Raw genomic sequence first — 23,802 nt, forward strand, 5'->3', positions numbered from 1 at the left:
CGCGTTAATTGCGCGAAAAATATCGCGCGTTAATTGTCCCAAATGGCAAATAAGCTTCCTTCAACCAATTTGGAACAGTTTCTATTGACAGATTAAATCTCCGTTTACGCGTTAATTGCGCGAAAAATATCGCGCGTTAATTGTCCCAAATTTTTAAACTCCCATAACTTTACGAAAAATAATCACAGGTAAAATATCTTTCCAAATTCAAGCTCAGGACAACAATATTTTTTGAATGATATAAAAAAAATCCGATCGGAAATGGCTCGTTAAAAAGTCGAAGTTTGTCTGAAAAAAACCACCCCGAGCACAAATACTCCGTTACTTTCGTCACGAAAGTCGGAACAATAATAGTCTGTGTTAAAATCTTTAACATTGGCTGTACTTAATAGCTCAATGCTAAGGATTGATCAAAATGAACACATTTTATCGCAACAATATTTGCATCGTAACAATATTTGCGATTTAGGTTGAGCTGCATTATGAATTTTAGTTAGGGATCTTGTTAACTATTTCCTCCCCTTATTTCGATTTTCAGAAATTCAACTTTGGCAGCCACATTTTCAATGGCTTAAAAACAATTTTCAGAAAATATATATACTTAAAAAATTTTACGTGGGGATTATATAATCGTGAGTAAAACAAAAACTAATGCGCGAAAATGAAAACCCACTTAATTGTTGACATTTTTGAAATGCATATTTTATACAGAAATGGTTGTCAAAAATAATAATGCATAGGGAGGGGGGAATAGTTAACAAAGTGCAAAAGGGGGGATAGTTAACAAGATCCTTTAGTTAGTTTACAGCAAAGTAAAAAGAAAAAACTTAGCTGAAAAAATGTCACCCATTTTAAGCAATTACCAGGAGAGCTGATCAATTTCATTGTCTCTTTTTGCACATTTTCCCGACTTTTCTCGCCACTGACTGTAAACCAAACCTACCTTAATGACCGCAGCTCCTCTCTGCTGAATTGTAGATACGAAGTCAGTTTTGAGGTAGTTGTCGTCATTGACTGCCTTGTAGACAGACATCGACTCCCCGTTGACTGTTGCCGTGGCGTGCGCGGCGTCAGGGAACTGGGTTCCCGAGTGGTTGCCCCAGATGATCATGTTTTTGACAGAGTCACATGTCACGCCAATTTTAGCCGCTACCTGAACAACAAAACTCAAATTTTAACTATCGCGAAAACATCTCAAAACCTAATTTGATTCTGAGTGCTTTTAGAGGCTAAACTAAACGTGAGGCGACAATTCGTATCAGGTGAAGATTCGTAAATGGCGACAATTTGCTATAAGCGATTAATCGTACCTTTGTTAACTTCGATTTCCTTGCATTCTATTTTGTTGTTTATTTGAATTGCTGGTCATCAAACAACATTCATACAAAATTCCGCAGGGCACGAATAGTCGGTTGTTACGAATTGTCGCCTTTTATAGAATTACGAACTGCGACCAGTTAAGAGTTGTCGCTTGAAACGAATTGCCGCCGAACCAAACTTCAAGACTGCCAAAACGTATTTACGCACACAATTGCAATGTTAAAGTAGGAGATTTGGATTTGATAACTAAGACCATTCATTGCTTTCAGTGACACGAATGAGCATGGTTTTCTCATATTCAACTTCAATTTTAACCATTTAAAATTCGAGCTTCAGTTTGATAACATTATTATATCTTAATCTAGCTAAGCTAATTTTAACTTGAGTCAAAACACACCCTCGTTGACAGATTACAAAGATAACAAATACCTAAGACTGACAAATACTGCATAACCAGAGGACAATCCTGGTGGTATTTGAACTATCAAACCGAGGAATATTTTCAAGGTTTAATCAAGAATTACTGACCTGGCCTGTCGCTCGGTTTTGGTCCAGCCGTGTCATTGCTGTGATGTTCTCCTTAGGGATGGAGGGCGCATAAGTGGAGCAGATCAGGGCGTTGGTGTTGGCAGGGTTGCCCACTACTAGAACCTGATAATTATTCATATAATAAATTTCACGAAAATCTAACTAAATATATCATCAAAATCATCAATGGTTCATAATTGTTTTCAAAAAAGCAAAAAATTAACATGTGCCTCTGAATTCTTCGAATCTATACTAAATTTATAACCTAACTCTTCTATAAGCCAAGAAAAAACAATAACCAATAAACACTTCAAATTTCACAAGGAGGCGAAACATACAAAACACAATTATTGCAAACTGAAAACTTATTCGAAAAAAATGACTTCCTCAATTTCGTAGGATTTTGACAGACATTAAGCAAAACATTAAAAATAAAGAAACAAAAAATAACAAATCTCGAGAGGACCTAATAAGTGAAGAGAAGTAGCGCTACATAATCGCAAAATATCCTAATGTGACATTTAAAACCAAATTTAGTCCAAATTTAGTCCTCGAAGTTAGACCAAAAACAACAACAGTTTTTCTTGTCACTGTGTGGTAGGGTAATGTAATGCTGTAAGCTCAGTTGAAAATGATATATTTTCAAGAGTTTAGTTTTATCTGAAACTTTGTTTTCTCTAGCAATATGCGGTTCCGTGAACCAGCTCAGTTAGACGTATCATCGTACGCAGAGCTTAACAACTAAAGTCTAAACAGCGATCAACACTGCATGACCTTGACTTAAGATTAATAACAATATATATAACTACAGATACCGATATGCGTTCCAAGGTTAGTGTGCAGCGAGGTTAACATGATTACTGCACATGCAATATGTGCTGTACCACACTCCCCTTGGTAGTAAATATATGTTATATAGTATGTTATATAGTATACGTATAAATTTGGCTTAGAAGAAGCTGGCTGGTTGGATAAAAAAAGGCTAGTTAGGCGGATGAATGGCTGGCAGGATGGATAGATGGCTGGTTGGATGAATAGATGGATGAATGAATAACTAGATAGATGAATGAATAACTGGATGAATAAATGTCGGATTGGGTGAATAAATGGCAGGTTAGATGGTTGAATGAATGGTTGGATAGATCGATCGATGGATAATTGGATAACTGTCTGGCTGGATTCATCTATCCATCCATTATCGTAGCTTCCTTGTGCTGTTCTGCCTCATCTTACACTAGCTTGCGCTGACCTGCCATGCCGTCCCATCGTAGTCATGCAATGCACTGCCTTGTCTTGCATTGTACTGCCCTGCTTTGCTTTAAGCTGTGCCATGCCTTGCAATCATGAACCGGAAAATCGCAATGTTTCTTAAGCATTGCAACATTAGACTTTTTCATGTTTAAAAATTCTTTGCCTAAATATGCAAAATTATACGTTGAATTGGCTTAACCATGGCGAGATACGTGACGGACGCATATGACCCAAACACTATCAATAAAAGAAAACAAAAAGCAGCTCCATAAAGGGAAATGAGAAAAAGTAGAAATAAGCTTCAAATTAGTAAAACTTTTGATAGATGTCGGATTCAAATCTGCGAGGTCAAGAATTAGAGCCTCACAAGCTTACCTCTCGGCCAAGGACGTTTAACGATCTGTAAAAACCAATCAAAATAAAATAGAGAACAGATACAAGGAAATTTCCAATGCTACAGATCTTGATTAAAGAAACAAATGAGAATTTTTATTTGCGAATTAGGTTGAAAAAAAGTTGAGTTCAACTTATACACTAAGCTCGCAAGTGTTAATATATAAAACTCGTATTAAGCTAGAAGCTCTTCCTTGAATTTAAAACAAAACAATATAGACTCGTATTAAGCTACTAGCGCTTGCTTGAGTTATAAAAAACAGAATGGAAAAGAAAATCATATCTTCAAAAAGCTTCATGGCTTTGAGGTGGCAAAGACTGCGATTTGATGAAAAAAACCAAACTATATCATTTGCTGTGCAATTAATGCATCAACTTTGCACAAAACTTTTCAGCACTATGTTAAACTTAGGTCGGAAATTTTTTTTTTTAAATACACTTGCAATAATCTATCTACGAAATTAAACTTATTGTGCTTTTTAATTTGAATAAATTGCAATATATATACACCATCAAAAAAGCTCCCTTTGTTACGGAAGGGAAAAGAAAAGCCTTCGAATTGGATGGATTGATGATATATGGCTTGATGTATGGATGGATAGATGAACGGTTGCATGGCTGGCTTGGAGGTTGAATAGCTATAGTGACGGATGGATGGTTGCTTCGAGGGACGACGGTCAGCTAGATGGATGGAAGGCTTGATAGATGGAACATATGATGAATTGATGGATACACAGATGGTGGATGGCCAGATGGCTAGACAGGAAACGGCCTCGATCGATAGAAAAATGGTTTGATGGATGCTTGATGACCAATGACTAGACGCATGGATTGATGACCGATGACTAGATTCATGGATTGATCACCGATGATTAGGTGCATGGATGGTTAGATGCCTCGATGGGTGGATAGATGGCTGTATGAATAGATGGAAAGATAGATAGCTGATTGGATGGCTTAGAAGAAGCTGGCTGGTTGAATAAAAAAATGGCTGGTTAGACGAATGAATGGCTGGTAGGATGGATAGATGGCTGGTTGGATGAATGCATGGCTAGATGGATGAATGAATAAATAGATGCATGAATAACTGGACAAATGGCGGATTGGGTGGATAAATAGCAAGTTAGATGGCTGAAGGAATGGTTGGATGGATAGATCGATGGATAACTGTCTGGCTGGATTCATCTGTCTATCCATTACCAAGCTTCCTTGCGCTGTTCAACCTCATCTTGCACTAGCTTGCGCTGACCTGCCATGCCATCGTGGTTCTGCAATGCAATGCATTTTATACCTTTGTGCTGCCCTGCTTTGCCTTGCGCTGCTTTGCCTTTAGCTGCGCCATGCCTTGCAATCATGAACCGGAAAATCGCAATATTTCTTAAGCTTCGCAACATTATAGACTTTTCCATGTTTAAAAATTCTTTGCCTAAACATGCAAAACTATACGCTGAATTGGCTTAGCGATGACGAGATACGTGACGCACGCATGTGACCCAAACACTATCAAGAAAAGACAACAAAAAGCAGCTCCATAAAGGGAAATAAGAAACAGTAGAAATAAGCTTCAAATTAGTAAAACTTTTGATAGATGTCGGATTCAAATCTGCGAGGTCAAGAATTAGAGCCTCACAAGCTTACCTCTCGGCCAAGGACGTTTAACGATCTGTAAAAACCAATCAAAATAAAATAGAGAACAGATACAAGGAAATTTCCAATGCTACAGATCTTGATTAAAGAAACAAATGAGAATTTTTATTTGCGAATTAGGTTGAAAAAAAGTTGAGTTCAACTTATACACTAAGCTCGCAAGTGTTAATATATAAAACTCGTATTAAGCTAGAAGCTCTTCCTTGAATTTAAAACAAAACAATATAGACTCGTATTAAGCTACTAGCGCTTGCTTGAGTTATAAAAAACAGAATGGAAAAGAAAATCATATCTTCAAAAAGCTTCATGGCTTTGAGGTGGCAAAGACTGCGATTTGATGAAAAAAACCAAACTATATCATTTGCTGTGCAATTAATGCATCAACTTTGCACAAAACTTTTCAGCACTATGTTAAACTTAGGTCGGAAATTTTTTTTTTTAAATACACTTGCAATAATCTATCTACGAAATTAAACTTATTGTGCTTTTTAATTTGAATAAATTGCAATATATATACACCATCAAAAAAGCTCCCTTTGTTACGGAAGGGAAAAGAAAAGCCTTCGAATTGGATGGATTGATGATATATGGCTTGATGTATGGATGGATAGATGAACGGTTGCATGGCTGGCTTGGAGGTTGAATAGCTATAGTGACGGATGGATGGTTGCTTCGAGGGACGACGGTCAGCTAGATGGATGGAAGGCTTGATAGATGGAACATATGATGAATTGATGGATACACAGATGGTGGATGGCCAGATGGCTAGACAGGAAACGGCCTCGATCGATAGAAAAATGGTTTGATGGATGCTTGATGACCAATGACTAGACGCATGGATTGATGACCGATGACTAGATTCATGGATTGATCACCGATGATTAGGTGCATGGATGGTTAGATGCCTCGATGGGTGGATAGATGGCTGTATGAATAGATGGAAAGATAGATAGCTGATTGGATGGCTTAGAAGAAGCTGGCTGGTTGAATAAAAAAATGGCTGGTTAGACGAATGAATGGCTGGTAGGATGGATAGATGGCTGGTTGGATGAATGCATGGCTAGATGGATGAATGAATAAATAGATGCATGAATAACTGGACAAATGGCGGATTGGGTGGATAAATAGCAAGTTAGATGGCTGAAGGAATGGTTGGATGGATAGATCGATGGATAACTGTCTGGCTGGATTCATCTGTCTATCCATTACCAAGCTTCCTTGCGCTGTTCAACCTCATCTTGCACTAGCTTGCGCTGACCTGCCATGCCATCGTGGTTCTGCAATGCAATGCATTTTATACCTTTGTGCTGCCCTGCTTTGCCTTGCGCTGCTTTGCCTTTAGCTGCGCCATGCCTTGCAATCATGAACCGGAAAATCGCAATATTTCTTAAGCTTCGCAACATTATAGACTTTTCCATGTTTAAAAATTCTTTGCCTAAACATGCAAAACTATACGCTGAATTGGCTTAGCGATGGCGAGATACGTGACGCACGCATGTGACCCAAACACTATCAAGAAAAGACAACAAAAAGCAGCTCCATAAAGGGAAATAAGAAACAGTAGAAATAAGCTTCAAATTACTAAAACTTTTGATAGATGTCGGATTCGAATCTGCGAGGTCAAGATTTAGAGCCTCACAAGCTTACCTTTCAGCCAAGGACGTTTAACGATCTGTAAATATCAAACAAAAAAAAACAGAGAACAGATACAAAGAAATTTCCTCGAATTAAGCTCCAAGCGCTTGCTTGAGTTAAAAAACAGAATGGACTCGTATTAAGCTACAAGCGCTTGCTTGAGTTAAAAAAAAACAGAATGGACTCGTATTAAGCTACTAGCGCTTGCTTGAGTTATAAAAAAGCAGAAGGGAATTCGAACTCATATCTTCAAAAACCTTCAAGGCTATAAAGTCGCAAAGAGGTTGAAAAAAAGTTGAGTTCAACGTATACACTAAGCTCGCAAGTGTTAATTTAGAAAACTCGTATTAAGCTAGAAGCTCTTGCTTGAATTTAAAACAAAACAATATAGACTCGTATTAAGCTACTAGCGCTTGCTTGAGTTATAAAAAACAGAATGGAAATGAAAATCATATCTTCAAAAAGCTTCATGGCTTTGAGGTGACAAAGACTGCGATTTGATTTAAAAAAATCGAACTAGATCATTTGCTGTGCAATTAACGCATCAACTTTGCACAAAACTTTTCATCACAATTTTTAGATTTGGTCGACATTGTGGAGATTAATTGACATATGTTTACACTTGCAAGCTCGCATCTGCAAAAATCTATCTACAAAAATAAGCTTTTCGTGCTTTCTTATTACAACAAATTTAAAAATATATGCCTTCGAAAAAGCTCCGATTGTTACTCTATGAAAAAGAAAGATTTTAGGAACATGCGATTTGATTTGGGAGCTAAAACAGCCACGTGATATTTGCCTGGCAACGCTGATAAGATAGCAAAAAAAAACAAAGTTTAAAATTGTATTCACCTTGACAGTTTTCTTGGCAACTTTATCCAGGGCAGCTCCCTGGGCCTCAAAAATCTTGCAGTTTGCCTTTAAGAGATCTTTCCTCTCCATACCTTCCCTTCGAGGCATCGCTCCCAGCATGAAAACTGAATCACAATCTTTGAACCCGACCATAGGATCAGCAGTTGCCACGACATCTACAACATTTATACTACTACATCTACTAGAATTTAGTTTTTCCACATTTTTTCGACACTAATTTAAATTATTGGAGAAACAATAAATGGTACTTATTAAGAAATGTGTCCCCATGACATAAATTTGTGTGAAGTACTGAACACAATCTCTTAATACTTTTCATTTTTCTTATAACATGGGTGTATGGCTGCATAAAAACCAGACTCACACCTAAGAAATCAAGTAAATTGGTTTTTCATATAAATCCGATTTTTTTCACTACTGGTTGAAAGTATGATAAATTTTACTTCTTCCGTGCGAAGTATATCAAAATGCATGATATTTTGCATCATTTAGCAAAACAAAATACTACAGACCAGTTAAAGCTTTTGCATCAGATAGCAAAACAAAATACTAGAAGCCAGCTAAAGCTGGAAACACCTGTTTGACAACCAAGATAGGGAGTCACTCAAAAAAACTTGCTCGACACCATTGACGGTATCACGGCTCGAACGGGCGGAACGAAAACAGCTTTTTTTGGACTTTAATTTCGACCAACAAAAAATTGTCAGGGAAAAATTTGAGAAAAGATGGAATAAATAATTCGTTTAAAATTTTTAAATTGAAACACAAACTTTCAAATTGAAACTCATCAAAAATTTTTTTTTAATGAAACTCAGCATAAAAACTTGCCGTTGGAGACGAAAACAGTCTTCAAGCCAAAACTAAACCAGGCAAAGAATTAATAGTAAGATTGACATCAACGAATGCATTTTGATTTTTCACCCCGTCTAACAAAGTACAACAGTAGTAGTAGTAGTAGTAGTAGTAGTAAAAGATTTAGAGACAGTTCTCAAAATAATTCAGCGTGTGAAAAAATCAGCCATGTCACCGCTTCTGCATAGGACTTTCCACAATTTGTTCTAACCCATATGAAACCAAAACCCAAGATTTGGAAGAGTAGTTTTCGAGAAAAGTCAATGAGTTTCAAAAAACTGTCAAAAAATCGACTTTTTCGAAAGTCATTAATTTTTGTACAAAAAAAATGGGCGTAGTCACTTATGCAGTGAAAAATCCCACAGCCCGTTCTACCCATTAAAACCAAAATCTCAGATTTGGGAGAGTAGTTTTCTAGAAAAATCAAAAAACTTCAAAAAAAAGTAAAAAAATCGAAGAATTGACTTTTCCGAGGGTCATTCTTTTTGCACTAATAAAATGGGCGTAGTCATTTATGCAGTGAAATTTCCAACAGCCCGTTCTACCCATTAACACCAAAATCTCAGATTTGAGAGGATAGTTTTCTAAAAAAACCAAAAAATTTCAAAAAAGGTTAAAAAAAATCGAAGAATTGACTTTTCCGAGAGTCATTATTTTTTGTATAAAAAAGGGCGTAGTCGCTTATGCAGGGTAACTTCCCACACCCCTTTCTACCCATTAAAACCAAATCTCAGATTTGGGAGGGTCGTTTTCGAGAACAGCCAAAAAGTTTCAAAAAACAGTCGAAAAATGGACTTTTCGGAGTCAGTATTTTTGTATTATAAAAATGGGCGTAGTCGCATATTCAGGGGAGCTTCCCACAACCCGTTCTACCTATTGAAACTATAATCTCAGATTTGGGAGAGTAGTTTTTGAGAAAGGCCAAAAAGTTTTAAAAACCGGTCAAAAATCGAAAATTTGACTTTTCTGAGGGCCATAAGTTTTAGTATACATAAATTTGGTCGTAGCCGCTGATGCAGGGGAGCTTCCTACAACCTGTTCTATCCGTTGAATCCAAAATTTCAGATTTGGGAGGGAAGTTTGCTGGTATTTGTATTATCTCAGTAATCTGTGATTTGGCTTAAACACATTAAACCCAAGCAGATAAACTTACAAAATCGATAACCTTTTTTGGTTCAACAATAGAAGAGGGTCTCTCCCATTTTAGCCCCCTCACACTATACCAATGAAGAAAATCAGTGAGGGGTATAGAACTTTTGTATAGAGATCCTTTTTTCGAACCAACAAAAACATATTAATTCTGCAAACGTATAATTAGTAGCAAAAAGTTCGGACAGACAGAATTAATTAAAATGAGCAATCAGTGCTTTTCGACGCTTTTTTGCATGCAAAATCTGAAGCCGGACAACCTTGAACTTTTTGTCAGACCAAATTCGAAAAGCAAGATCGTCGATTATCCGATGATTATGCTAGCCTAATTTTTAAATACTGCGATCAACATCCAGATTTACTAAAAAATAGTTAGCGAAATTAGTTTAAAAATCAAAATCTAGAGTTATTTTGAACAAAAAAAAAACAGGTTAGGGCGCTCCTAAACGGAAACAATGATCGAATCATTCAAAATTTAGAAAAACTTTAGCCACTTTTGCAATAATTTTCCTGTTTCAAGGCATACTATTCGCCGCTTCTGAAACAGTTGCCCGCCGTGGTTATAAGTTTTGAGTGATACTCTGCTTTATAAACTTTCGACGTTATGTATATTTCAGTTTTTATTTCCGCTGATGTCTAGGCAGTTGCTCTTTTTAATTAATTCTGTCTGTCCGAACTTTTTGCAACTCTCTATATCAGCTTGGTTTAAATGTGTTTAATAGAAAAAGCAACCAACCACCAGGCTTTACAATTTCTATACCTCACTTAATGTCCACCTGGGAAAAATAAATCAATCACCTTTCACCAAGGGAAACGCGCAGTCTTGAATTTCCATCACGACACCCTCGAGAACACCCATCATCGGTTGTATATCAAGTAGTATAAGATTGATTGGCTGATCTTTTCCGAAAACCTCTCCTTTTGCGACTATATAAATCAAAGAGTACGCGATCTGGCCGGCCGCACCGGTTACACAGACATTCAATGGCTCAGTTGACATCTTAACTATAATAAACATGAGGAATCATTTATGATACATTGAACATAATTTGAAAGAAGAATTATATCGTTAGCAATTGAAAACAAGGATAGCCGGTTACCGTGCAATGGAGAATCGGAATTAATCAACAAGCGATATTTACAAAAATATAAAAATATATCCGACTTTATACAATAATGATCTGTTCTTGGGAGCGAGGAAGGTGTTGAAAACATGAGGAAACGCTTGAATTATCTCAACAAATAAAAAAGTTCGTCGGGTCCGTCACTAGCTTCTAGTGTTTAAGTCCTTTTCAATTAAAATCGATACGGGTTACGTTTCTTCAATAGAACACGCAACTCGACACGAGATAATGTGTCATGTGTGCCCAGAACAGAAGCACTGTTACCAACCTGTAGAGGCACAGAGATACGCTGCTTAATGTAAAGTGTCGACTTAGGTTCTTGTGTAGCAGCCGATAGACATTTACCAAGCGCGCGTAGGAAACTGTACGTGACAGGTCCACAACGACCTTGTACTTCAAAGGCCACCAGAGCAAAGATACAACCTCTGTTAATAAATTCCGAGTATTTAGAGGTTTTTTTCACTTCTGCTTCGGTAGCTGCTGAGAACTGGCAAGGGTTGTTAGAAATCCTGCTCGGGGTGATCGCGTCCACAACCGTCGCGTCCCAGATAAGACATGCTTTGTAACATTAGCCCGGAAGTACATATCGACGGAAAATAAAGCTAGGTTCAAAAACGACTGGCTAGCGTCTAAACGCAGCTCTACAGGCTTTTCACCGTCTCTGCCGAAGCCAGTTCCTTTGGTGGTCTTTCTAACATCGGGTCGACAAAACGTTACTGTTTCCGGCTTCGTTCAAAACACTCAAATTAACTTGATTATACGCAAAAATAGTGAGCTCATGGCTGGGTCTCAGTGTCCCCATACCACGAGGTCACTCCTAAAAACAGGTCCACTACTATTAATTATATTACTATTGTTTTTATTCAGTAGATAAAAATCGTCATCTCCATCGAAGATGGATCAACCCTATCCCTCAATCCTAGCTTCTCATTCTCTGAAAATGAATCGGGATGTTAATTAAATTCAACTCAGGACATGACCAGGAAGCTAAAAATTAATTTATAACAGTTTGAGTCTTGGGCCCGAGACCCCTCCGGATTCTGGAATCCGGGAAAAAACGTCCTTATTTCTTTAAGGAAGGCTGGACACGCCATCCCAACACCCTTCATTGTTCTCGGGTTCTACGTTGTAACGATTGTAGCGGCACAATCGTTACAACTTGGAATGGTTCCCGACAAATTCCAATCACAGTTTCAATCTGTTGTCGTTTTCTCTTAGTTGTTTTCACTGCTACTATTGTTGTTCTGTTTCGCCGTTTCAGTGTGTGCGAAATTTAAAAAGGTTACGTTTCATTCACGTCCAAATCGAAATTTTTAAAAATAGCATGTCAGTTAAAACCAATCCTTCCCGATTCGTCTAATTGCTCAAATAACGCTGCTAAGCTATTAAAACCATCAATCTTCCAGGTCAGATGTTCTTTGTCTGGTCGATAAAAATTCGAATGCGAAACTGCATTTTTTCGTACATTCTGGTCGAATGTCACATACTCCCCGGACAGCCCGGTCAACGTCCCTATTTAGTCTCGTAGTCTTCATCAAAATAGTACAGTGTCATCGAACAGAATTTACAAAATGCATAAAGTTACTTTTATCCACGTGATATCGACTCGCTGCTAAATATACATGGCATCATACTACACTAATATAGCCTTCCAAATTCTTTCACCAATCTGCACTTTTCGAGGATATATTTAAGATAAAACATCTTTTCTGACTTCCAATGTCTGTGTCCCGATTGAAAACTTTTTCTTCCTAGACTTAAAAAGTGTAGGAACGCAGGACAGTCCTGCCAACCCACAACCTAAAATTATCCTACTATGCTTCTTCGCTTCGGAAATTTAGTTGTTACTGGCCCTGAATATTAAAAATAAGAAACTCGGTGGTTAGAAGGAACAATGAAACAATCTCCCTCTTCAAGAGATTACCCAAGCCCTTAATGTCACCACAAAGTGATCAGTCGTCCTAGTTGATTAAAAACATTCATGCACGATGGAATGTTTCAATATACTCTTCACTCAAGCCTTTCCAAATAAATAGTAAGTGCCACTAAAGCCACTAACTAAAATCAAAATGCAAATTTATAAATGCAACAAATTCTTTAACCTTTAAAACTCAATTAAATTTTTTCTTTTCAGTTTCAATTGGAAACTCACTTGCTTTGTTTGTCATTTGAGTTTTTTGTCACATACAAAACAATTTTGAGTTTTAACATCTTCTCTTTCGTCGCTTCTTTGTTACCTTCTTTGCTCGTCGTTTAGAAGTTCTAAAACTTCTAAATTCTTCTAATTTTTTTCTTTTTGGTTATTGTTTTTCGGCCATTTGTCAATGCTCCATCTCCTACTCCTGCGACTTTGACTCCGCACTTTCAGTCTCTGTGTCTTGCAGTCCTCCAAGTCTTCGGCTCTTCTACTCTTTGCTTACAACAAGGCAGAGCATCAACGTTAGATTCTCTATTTCGGCACAACGTCACGTGGTTACAGTATTCCGATGAGTTAAAAAAGCTCGCTTAAAAGCTCCTGCTCCGATGTCCAGCTGATACGCAGTGTACACTCTGCTGTGCTTCGACATATGCTTCTTAGCATACTCGTACAACCAAGCAGTCATATTGGCTCTAAACCATGGCATCAGTCGTGCTGTGGCCCATATCTTTTGCACTTCCATCGTAACGTTCAAGATTTTGCACATTGTCTCAAAAAATCTAAATCTTAAAGACAATCCAATTCCTGAAATTGTTCTTTCGTTGGCGCCTCCTGTCTGTTGTTCTCTTTTACATGAGCTTCCAGCCATCGCATCACCATCATAATTCCTACTATCATTATCGTTATGGGCTGTGATGAATCTGGTAAACCCATGGAGAGCAGCTCTCCACAGTCCCAGATCAAAACCAGATTACTACGCCCGACGTGCCACCATGTTTGTAGCAAGCAATGGCAGGAGAACTCATCATGTGTTGACATGATGCTCCTCCAATTACGTTTTCCCGAGGCTTCCAGTAGTGGTTCAACTTCCATTATCACTCGGTGGACTTCATCATTCTCATCTACTGCATTGTAATCCGTGACTGTTCATCCTTTCTGCTTTTGTCTTTCAAAGTCACTGAAGTTCCCGCTGGCGTATCCCATGAACTTCTTTCCCAGTATCGATTCTAACTCCTCTTTGGGGCTCTCTGGAACTGCTGAGAACATTTTGCACAAAAACTCGTAAGATTTTTCTGACAATCTAGCTAGTCTTACGAATTTCGGCACTGAGAAGGCTTGATCCACGATCGTTCTCGTACTTTTCACATCCACCGCTACGAAATGCACTGGGTATCTGCTCTTGCATATTGGAGCCAATGTTGAACCCACCAAATATCGTGCTCCTGATGGTCTACAATAAGTCTCACTGTGTCTGATGTTCATTTCCGTCTCGATTGCTTCCCTCCATTTCCCTATGTATTTCTGCTCAGTCTGCAGAACTCCTGGGAATACTTCTACACTGATGGCTGTGACCATCTCATGTTTCTGTTCTAGATTCAATAGTGACCCTAAAGAACCAAACATGCTGTAGAATCCTAGTGCAGTCACTAGATTCACCTCGGTTCCTCCATGGCAATCTGCTATCAGTTCCGTCTCTGTTCTTGCTTTCATCACTACGTTTCCAAACAATACCGTCAATTTCTTGTGTTGTTTCTCCAGGGTATTCACACAGTCCAGACCTCCACAAACGTGACCCTCCAGTCCACAGACTTCCGCCAGACAGCTACCAGTTTTGACCCAGTCCTCTGATCCCCAGCCAGGCAATTCTACCTTGTCTTCTCCGTTGCTCTTAGAGGCTATCGTCATCAAATTATAGATGAAGTTCAGGTCACGCAAGTTACAGTCTGAGTTCAGTTCCTTCTGCACATCTTGTTTCGCACGTAATATCGAATCACCGTTGGGACTCGGACACCAGGGTGGTTTCATTAGTTCCCACACTACCATCAAACTCGTTCTCAGCAATTCGTCCGAGAATCCCAATCCCAACTCCACTATGTTGTCAGATTTTGGCACTGAAGATGCAGTCATCTTTTCCTCCAAGACTAGTCCCAGCTTGGTCTGCTGATTAGCAGCGCTTCCTATCGTTGCGATTCTTGACGTCCAGAATCTTAGCAAAACTGCTTGCTCGTAATCAAAGAAGCAATCGCGTATGTCTTCATTTAGGAAAGGGTTGTACGCCATCCCTATGATTCCGGATACGTAACTGTATGATTTCTTTACTGATCGGTCCAGAGTATTCACTGGATCGCGGCAGTGCTCCCATGGATTCCTTAGTGAGCCTCAATTCCTTGTTTGAGAACCTCCTTATTTCGTCTATTTTCTTCATCGGTTCTAGTTCCACGGGTTCTTTCATGTTTGTTTGCATGGGTTTGCTCTGATTTATGTCTAAAAGTGCTAGCAAGAGCGAGGTTTTCGCTCGTTCACGGCCTTCCCTTAGCATCTTGACACAAATGTTCAATGCTGGCACTGAAATTTGTTCTATCATAAATCGAACGAAACAGAGAGCGTCTCTCCGCTTCGTGCACGCTACTGTTGCTCCTTCTTGGGTCATCAGATCTCTCACACTCGTCATTATGAACACTTTTTCCCGTCACGATCTTTTTCTTTCTTCCGAATCATATTCCCCGCGAGTCAGTCCAATCATGCACCGAGCGAACTTTAGTGGTAACTCTGTTCTCACATAGGGTATTGCTATCAGAGCGTGTATCCTCGGCGTGGTTCTCATTTCTTCTTCAAAGTATCGTAACACTACTGCTCTCCATGTAAGGCTCACCAACTGCTAGATCGTTTCCGCGTGCATTTCAGACGATACCAGAGTCCCGTATGCCTCCTGCTTCAGGGTGGTGCCTGGCATTATCGTCTCCAAATAACCTTCCATGGCACTTTTGTCTTCCAGAGCCATTAAGTGTCCTCTGGCCAAATTTCTGTACTCTAACATCTCCATGTATCCACCGGCGGGTTCATCAATCGATACAGTTTCCGACACTGTTAGTCGGTTATATTCCACTGGGACTAGCTGTCCTACGACCCTTCTTTTTTCGGAATTAATGGAAGACGGTTTGAAGTCTTTAAGAGTACTCTCTCTAATTGAATGAGTATCACCATTTCTAACGTTGCTCCAGTCAGAGTGCGGTCACTCTTCTTAGTTTTGTAACTGGCTGATTTTATTCCTGCCATGAGAACGGGTGGAACCATCGCTACGTCAGTCAACATCCTGTCTGTGCCAGGCAATCGATCATCACCCTGTCCCAAGTCCAAGCTTCTTCGACGCGGTTTCTTTTAGCTGAGTTGACAGCTTTCATCGAGATTTCGGAATCCACCTCTGTCTTTCCCGTTTTCCTCAATGTCACCTGGCTGCCCAGTTTCATCTTCATTTCATTAATTCTGTCAATCACCATTTTTGATCGCATCGTTCCCTTTCGGGTTCTCGGCAGATATACCACTTCTCCGTTGTCTTCTTGCGCCGTCATCTTGATAGGAGACTTTGCCTCACTTTCGTCAGTGGCCCATTCGATCAATAACTCGCTCAATCTCCCTTCACACTCGTCGAGTTTGTCAGGGACTTTCCGCATTAGTGGTCGGTTGAGACCTAGTTTGAAAATAGACTGTGTTCCGTAGCTCTGAACTACTGCCCAGACTTCTTCCATGAAGGCCACTCTGTCCATTCTGCATCCCGTCCTATTTTCATGGTTTCTATGATGCACCTCCCACTCTTCTTCGGGCAACGTTCCCAAGAAAGGTACTCTGGCAGTGCCTTCTATCCTTTTTCTCCTTGGTGATGCCATTAAGAGTTTCTGTTGGGCCTTTTTAGAATTGCTCGGAGAGCTGCTCTCCGGCAAGTTTCGGTTCGTTCTCATGACGGCCGACGGAGGTTCCAGCGTGGAAGTTCCCTCGTCTGCAGGCTCAGTTTTCGCTTCCAACGTGTCAGTGCCGTCTTCGAAATCGCTGAGTGCTAGCATGGTTCGAAGGGTGCTAGCATGGTTCTAGTCTGTAGGGTTCCTCCCACCGCTAACCCTGGTTTTACACTCATTATGATTAGGGACGCTTCTGGTAAGTCAGCCTTGCCTCTCATAACCATAAGCGCTAGATCCAGTTTCGCCCATTCCTCGTCAAACCTCTCAGGGTTCGGAGTCGCTGCATTGCTCATTCGTCTCCTCGTTGCTTCATCAGTGTAAATAAATTGCGTATATTGCAGCACTGCGACTTTTCTGCCAATGAAACACGGATCCATCATTTCAAAGAATTTCGCCATTCTCCTTTCGTTAGTCTCAAAAGCTTCCATTCTAGGGGTTTGCACTACGGAGACTGCTCCGAGCAGAATCCTCCTTATCAGAGGGAATTCAGGGATTTCCTCCGGCAGTTTCTTGTAGTCACCCCAGCCTTTCGTCTCTTCTCTTACCTTATGGTACGCGGTCATTAGACCAGGAGTTCATGTGATCTCGCCATTCGTTTTATCATGCGGCCTTAAGTTCCTGAGCTTTGGCAACACCTCGATGTGTCGTCTATCCACTTCTCCCATACGATCACGGAAGTGATCGTCAAATTAATGACTGTCATCTCTGACTCCGATATCCTTGCAAACAATAGGTCTTTGCTCATGAGCTCTCGCACTACATGCTGCTCACACCAATTCCGCGCACTTCCGTTCACTGCTGATATGAGGTTCAGGAGCAGCACCGACCTCCTGTATGCTTCCACCTTAACATCAGGGAACGCAAAAGTGACTGCAGGTCCATAAATGACCGTCACAAACTCCGTGGCTCCTCTGATCAATGCTAAGGGATCGGTCCTCATAGCTAAGCTCAGATCAGTTAGTAGGGGCATGCCCCCAACATGACGTCGCACGTCTTCCTCCCTCTGAATCGTTTCGTCCTCTTCTGTTCCAAAGCGATTCTGATGCAGGAGGTACTGGATATGAGTATGTCGCAAATCTCTTATCTTATTGCAGGAATCTGTGGATCGCTTCACATCGAATTTCCTCACTGTCTCTTTCATCTGCTCCGGAAAGCGTGTCAAGTTCATCAATCCTCCCAAGTTTCCATGCGTTATCGCGATCAACGTTAGAAGTCCGTCCAATCGCAAACTCTGCACTCCTTCGATGAGAGGTATCGCTGGTCCTTTCACAAAGTTCTCTGCTCCAAACGTCACGAACAGGGCTAGTAATTCAATGAACGATACTTCTACGACTACTTGGAGGAATTCTTTTATCAGATATCGAGAAAGTGAAGGGTATATTTTCGCCAAGAAGGACGCGGTCCATCCGGCTATAGCCCTTCCAACATGCTGTCAGTCCGGTCAAAGCCTCCTTCTCCCTTCACATTCTGTGTCCAGAAAGCTTCCAGAGTCACTTGGCACACTCTGTTCACGAACTCGGCTGGTTTCTCTTCAGCATTCTCAGCGAGGTTTACCTCTTTCACTAAGTAGGCATGGATCTTCCTGATCATCACTGGGCCTCGCTCGAAAGCATCCGCTCCTAATGCTGCTATCCGAGAGGTCAAGTGCAGCCACTTGTTAGCCTCTGGTTTCGTTCTCAAAACAATCGCTTCCAAATGAGCTCTGGTCTCCTTGGAGTTCTTCCTTCTCTCTCATTCCTCTTTTATTTCCATTCCTCAGAACCATAAATCGTTTGACATTGCCACGATCACTCTGGTCATCGTCAATTCCTGGCTTCAATTTGAGCTTTCGGCTGAAGTTGGACAGTTCCAACCCCAGTACCTCGTCTAACACTAGCATGTGTAGTGAATGGTCCTGAAATCCTCGCATCGCATTTGAGATGTCAGACCACACCGCAGGTAATTCAGCCCTGAGTGGCCTCAGATTCTCCATCTTTATTCCGCGATTTGGGGCAGATATGATCACGTCATATTTCCCTTCTGAGAGCAAAGCCACCATCGCATATACAAACCTCAGTCCGTCCGGGAGCTGTGCATATTCCGGAGACGGTGCAAACACGGCTCTCGGTGTTATCTTGGTGAAGGTACCTTCTTTCAGGGTGTCCACTACTTCACCCATTGACTCCAGGAGATCCTTTATAGTTGGCCATGAAGCGTCTTCGGCTGTCGTAGGCTCTCTGAGTCTGCTCAGGAAACCCCTACTGTGTAAATGGTTGTTCATGCCAGCAAATACGATTGTGATTGGGTTCATTTCTGTCAGTCGTTGTACCCCGATTGCCATCGACACAGATTGCATTAGGTCCAGGTCGATCGCTGCCAACATTAAAACATCAGGCCAAAACAGAGAAGACTTGGAGGTATACACGAAGTCTGAGCTCGCGACTTCCATGATCTTTGCCTTCCTCATTTCTGCTTCGTCGTACGCAGCAAAGATGGTCTCAGCTTTCTTGATCGCCTTCAATCCACCGTATCTCTGAACATCACCTTCTTTGTTTACTTGTTTCGGGTATGCTCTTTCTTTTACATGACCTTGGGGTGCTTTTATCTGTCTGAACATTTTTACTTGTTGTCCTATTGGTGCCCTCGTCGTCAAGAATCTTCCGGGTCTTTCTTCTCGATTTCCTTCATCGTGATTTAACTTCACATTCTGCAACGGTCTCGCATTTACTGGACCCATTGTATTGTTTGAGGGCAGTCCCTCTAAGTCGGCAAATCTCAAGGCGGTTGTAGAGCTGAAGTTTATGCCAGCGGCTGTCAACCAGTCCACGCCTGTTATTGAATACAGTCCGTTGACAGACAATCTCGCTCCATTTAACATCCTCATGGCATCTGCTGCAAAGCTCACCGTCTGAACGTTCAATTTCATCAGATCCTGTTTGTATGTATGCCAGGGAGAATGTATGGGCCTCGACCACATCAAAAAGCTCTTTCCTGGACGTCGCTCCTCTCGGCTGGTACTCGTAGTCTCTGATCTTTAGGTGCTGGTTTTCTCCGCGGTCGGATTGTCAGGTTCTAATCTTCGTCTTGGATGGACGGTTCTTCTAATTGGCGCTTCCCCCAATCGATCTTGTATATCTGTCCTTTGCCCTGGCTCGCTAGAGCTTTGCGGCCTGTAGGTCACGGCTGGGACCGTTACCAAAGGTGTTTCTAAGTTAGGGGGCACAAAGGCTGAAATTGCTGGCTCATTCATGGTTTCTTCCTTCTTCAGCACTCCCGTGTCAAAGAGCTCGACTTCCAATTTATCCAGTCGCTCTTGGAAAACTCTGTTCAACCAAGCGTGTCCTTCAATGTTATCAAAGTGGGTTCTATCGGGGGTTAATCTGGCCTGATCCATATTTCTCTCAGCTCATATTTAGTATCCATAAGGATCATCCGTCCAGCGTTCCGACTCACCAAGTTCCTTATTATTTTGTTCCAACTGATGACTCCTTCATTATGTCTTCTTCCTGTCGTTGTCAACGTTTCCGTGCTCATGGGTACGGTGCAGACGGTCAGTACCGCGCACTTGAATTTATGCCAGAGAGTAGTAAATAGGCACACCATCATCGACTCCCATTGTGCCTCCTCCTCATCTGATCCTCTTGATACGTTATTCGTCTCTATTAGGATCACTATGTTAGGGATTCTCCCTGGGTTCATCAGCTCAACCAACCAAAACAGCTGGGCTATCGTTGCACCTCCAAAGGCCATCACCGAATTGATCCAGGAGGTCCTCATATTCTGGAGCACTCTGACTAAGCTGTCACCCAGTATCAGATGTGATGTCCCAAGTGGCGATTGCTGCAGGTTTACTGCTGTGCTCCAAGTGGATCGATTGAAGCAGGCTCGCGAATCCGTGTCCGGAACTCCTGTGAAGCTATACTTCAACTGGTTGTTCTTCTGCGCGTTAATCACTCGGGACACTTTCTTCATCGGCATTTCTCGTATCTCTCTGTCTGGAACCTTAGAGCTCTTTGTCGGTAACGTTGTATCACTAACTTGTACTCTGCCCGTGTCATCTATTGTTCCATAGGGTGCAGTCACCCCGGAACCTGGCGCTTTCCTATTAGCGACAAATCGTCCAGCTGTTTCTATCAACTTCCTCACCGTTTGCTCCACGACTGGATCACCTAGGGGGTCACTCGGGTCCGGGATTGTCACTCGACCGCTCCGATCGCTCTTTGTACTCTCGCCTCAAGCGCTCTATTTCTTCACCCTGTTTCTTGTTACACTCTTCAAACAGTTTCTTCTACATGCCTCTATCTTCTTCTATACTGAGCATGGTCTTGGTCACTTCGTCCTGCTCCCTTCTGGTCTTCTCCAGTTCTTCTACCGTTCCGCTGAGGCCTTGCATGTTTTCGTTTGTCTGAACCTCTTCCTCTAATATCGCCCTCTTTGGTGGCACAGCTGCTCTCAGTTGTGAACTAGACGAGGCAGCCTCGCTGTTCATTTTCTGATGCATTTTCTTCAATCCAGGCATAGGCTTGGTGGGCAAATGCATCTCACCTGGTTGGTACGTCCTCGAACTTCCCAATCCAGGTTCGTTCGCCAAGTCACTTCCCGAGAGAGCCCCATTTCTCCACCTCATCATTCTCATGTTCGAGCGGTCTAATACTCCTCTTTCTCCATATGCTTCCATCAATAGACTTCCGTGGGGCGGTCCCCACGGTTATCATGCCCCAAGATGTTTATTAAGGCGGTCAGCATCATGTCTTTATATTCTCTCTTAAAATCCGCTGCTAACGCTGTCTTAAAACTCATGTCTGCTGTGATCGCTATCGCACATGTTCTATTTGTGAGCAAAAAATTGCTATCTGTCAATATTATGCTACTTGAGTATTCATTTGGCAAGTTAAAATATGACTCAACTAATCTCCCTATGTCCGGTTTCTTAGGCTCCTTGCCTGTTTCTGCTTCTAGATCACCTGTCTCTCTTGCTATTCTTAATTTTTTTATTAATAACTTTGCAGTGTGGGTAAATCCTACCCCCACTCCCCGGACAAAAATATCCCCGTCGATCGTATACTGGATATTAAATCGAGGTTGGAAGCAGGAATGAGTAATTGCCCTTCCTGGGCAGCCCACGAAGGATCATCCCTTTAGGTTTTTATGTATTTTATGCTTTGACGATCTACATCTTGAATCGTGACACTGGTCTCCTTTGGGTCCGACGTCATTTCGTTCAGCCAATCCAGGACACGCAGATTAGTCAAGTCTTGTTCATAAGATTGCTGTTGCTCGTCGTCGAATTCTAATTCGGGCTTGGGCCGGTCATCGACCCGCTCCTCGTCGTGATCGTCGACTATGTCGATGTACTGTGACACAGTTAATTCCTCTAGACCCACTACTTCTTCCACTATCTTCTTCATATCTATCCTGTCCACTTCGAAGTCATCTCCGTAAGGATTATATTTCTTCGTGAGTCTTTTCCTGTCAGTCTGTCGAGTTTGTATCGTAAATGGAAGATTTGGTTCCAAATTCTTGGGGACCTCCATTTGCTCGGGGTCTTGACAGTCCTCCTCCGCGTAGGGTAAGGTTTTATTCATTTGCTTCAATCACCTCGTTGAGATCCAGATCTAGTGGTGGACTTGATCCTTCCTCTACGACCTCATTTCCATCATTCTTTTTCCTGGTGCCCTTCTCGTTGACTTCACAAGCAGGTTCCATCATCAGATAATCCCCCTCTTCCATGTCTGCAGGTATACACCAGTCTTCTGTCGATGGGTTGTGTGGCTTAATGTTCTCGTAGTGAGCGGCTCTGCCAGTACTCAGTCTATAAAATGACCCTAATGGTGCACTTCCGTAATCGTGAAGGGTCCCTTCCATTTTTAGGAGCTTTTTCGTTCCTTTTGGTGGTATAACGTTCTGAAATACCCACACGTAGTCTCCTACCGAGTAAGCTTTTGCACCGGCTGCTTTTTTATCGAATCTTTTCCTCTGCCTTGCCTGTGCCTGCTGAGTGTTCCGTCTACACAAGTCGTTTATTTCTTGTTGACGTCTAATCACATCCCTTACGTAGACTTTTGGTGATGTTTTCTTCCCCTAATACTCTGTGTCAAATAAAGTCAAGTGCAAAGACTTCTCGTATCCTGTTAACATCATATGTGGACTAACTCCGGAGGTGGAGTGTTGCGTGCTGTTGTAAGCTACCATCACCTGTGGAAGAAATCTGTCCCAATCGGTCATGTACCTGGAGCAATATACCCTCATCATCGACACTAATGTTCGATTTTGCCTTTGCACTAAGCCATTTGTCTGGGGATGGTATGTCGTGGAGTGAACTTGAGCCACTACTTGTGAACACCTCATGAGCTCTTTCGTAAGTTCTCCCACGAAAGTTGTTCCGTTATCCGATTGAAACGTCATCGGACAACCATGTCTCGCTATCCACGTGTTGATTAGGTGATCGCAAGTCTCTTGTGCTCAGGCAGTTATGCGGGGCACGGCCTCTGCATACTTTGTGAAGTGGTCTATCATGACCAAGACTTGATTGTAACCACTGTCTGTCATGCATATCTTTTGATGATCAACCTGCACCGACTCGTTAAATTCAGATGACTCGATCGACTGCGAGAGAAATCGCAACTTCCTTGGATCCTTGACCTGTTGGCATGACAGACATGATGTTACCCACTTCTCGCGTACCTTTTTCATTCCAGGCCACTCAAAGCGTTTCAGAATCCTCTGGTATACTTTGTCGATTCCCTGATGGCACATCTGATCATGTGACCTGAATAAAAGTTCTGTTTGATAGAGTTGCGGCAACACTATCGCATTATATTTGTACAGGACTTTGTCTTCTTTTCTTCTCGTGCAAGCCACGATCCCGTCTTTGTTCAGATATAACCTTCCCTCTTTCTGCAAGAAGAAGTGTCTCAGGATACGGTAACTGTCTTCCTCGAGGTCTCCTTTATCCGGAGAACCATTCTCGATCCACTTTTCCAGGTTGCTCGTAATGCGATCATTTCTCTGCGCCCTTAGAAGATCCGAGAGTCTGTATCTCGCCTTCAAGTACGTCTTCATGACCCTCATCTGGCTATTTATTTCATCTGGCTGATGCGTATCATCTTCCATTTTAACGCACCAAATCTTCACCAATGGTTGTGTTTCTTGTTTGAACGGTTGAAAATCAGTCCTGACC

The 23,802-nt window shown here is 41.5% G+C and overlaps 3 protein-coding genes across 3 annotated transcripts in view; 2 read left to right on the plus strand and 1 right to left on the minus strand.

Annotated features, from left to right (window-relative positions):
• Window positions 1–23,802, plus strand: part of LOC134844256 (DNA polymerase delta catalytic subunit-like) — a 471,945-nt gene that overhangs the window by 300,997 nt on the left and 147,146 nt on the right. The gene's annotated exons all lie outside the window — the stretch shown is intronic.
• Window positions 1–23,802, plus strand: part of LOC134844317 (large ribosomal subunit protein eL32-like) — a 386,626-nt gene that overhangs the window by 300,993 nt on the left and 61,831 nt on the right. The gene's annotated exons all lie outside the window — the stretch shown is intronic.
• Window positions 1–23,802, minus strand: part of LOC134844247 (malate dehydrogenase, cytoplasmic-like) — a 37,385-nt gene that overhangs the window by 1,912 nt on the left and 11,671 nt on the right. Inside the window, exons 2-5 of the mRNA XM_063860840.1 lie at window positions 10,447–10,653; window positions 7,627–7,802; window positions 1,849–1,971; window positions 944–1,153 (exon numbers count right to left, since the gene is read on the minus strand). Coding sequence (XP_063716910.1) covers window positions 944–1,153; window positions 1,849–1,971; window positions 7,627–7,802; window positions 10,447–10,648 — 711 coding nt within the window. The 5' untranslated portion in view covers window positions 10,649–10,653. The remainder of the gene's footprint in view (window positions 1–943; window positions 1,154–1,848; window positions 1,972–7,626; window positions 7,803–10,446; window positions 10,654–23,802) is intronic.

The sequence above is a fragment of the Symsagittifera roscoffensis genome, chromosome 1, assembly GCF_963678635.1.
Source record: "Symsagittifera roscoffensis chromosome 1, txSymRosc1.1, whole genome shotgun sequence".
NCBI lineage: Eukaryota > Metazoa > Xenacoelomorpha > Acoela > Convolutidae > Symsagittifera > Symsagittifera roscoffensis.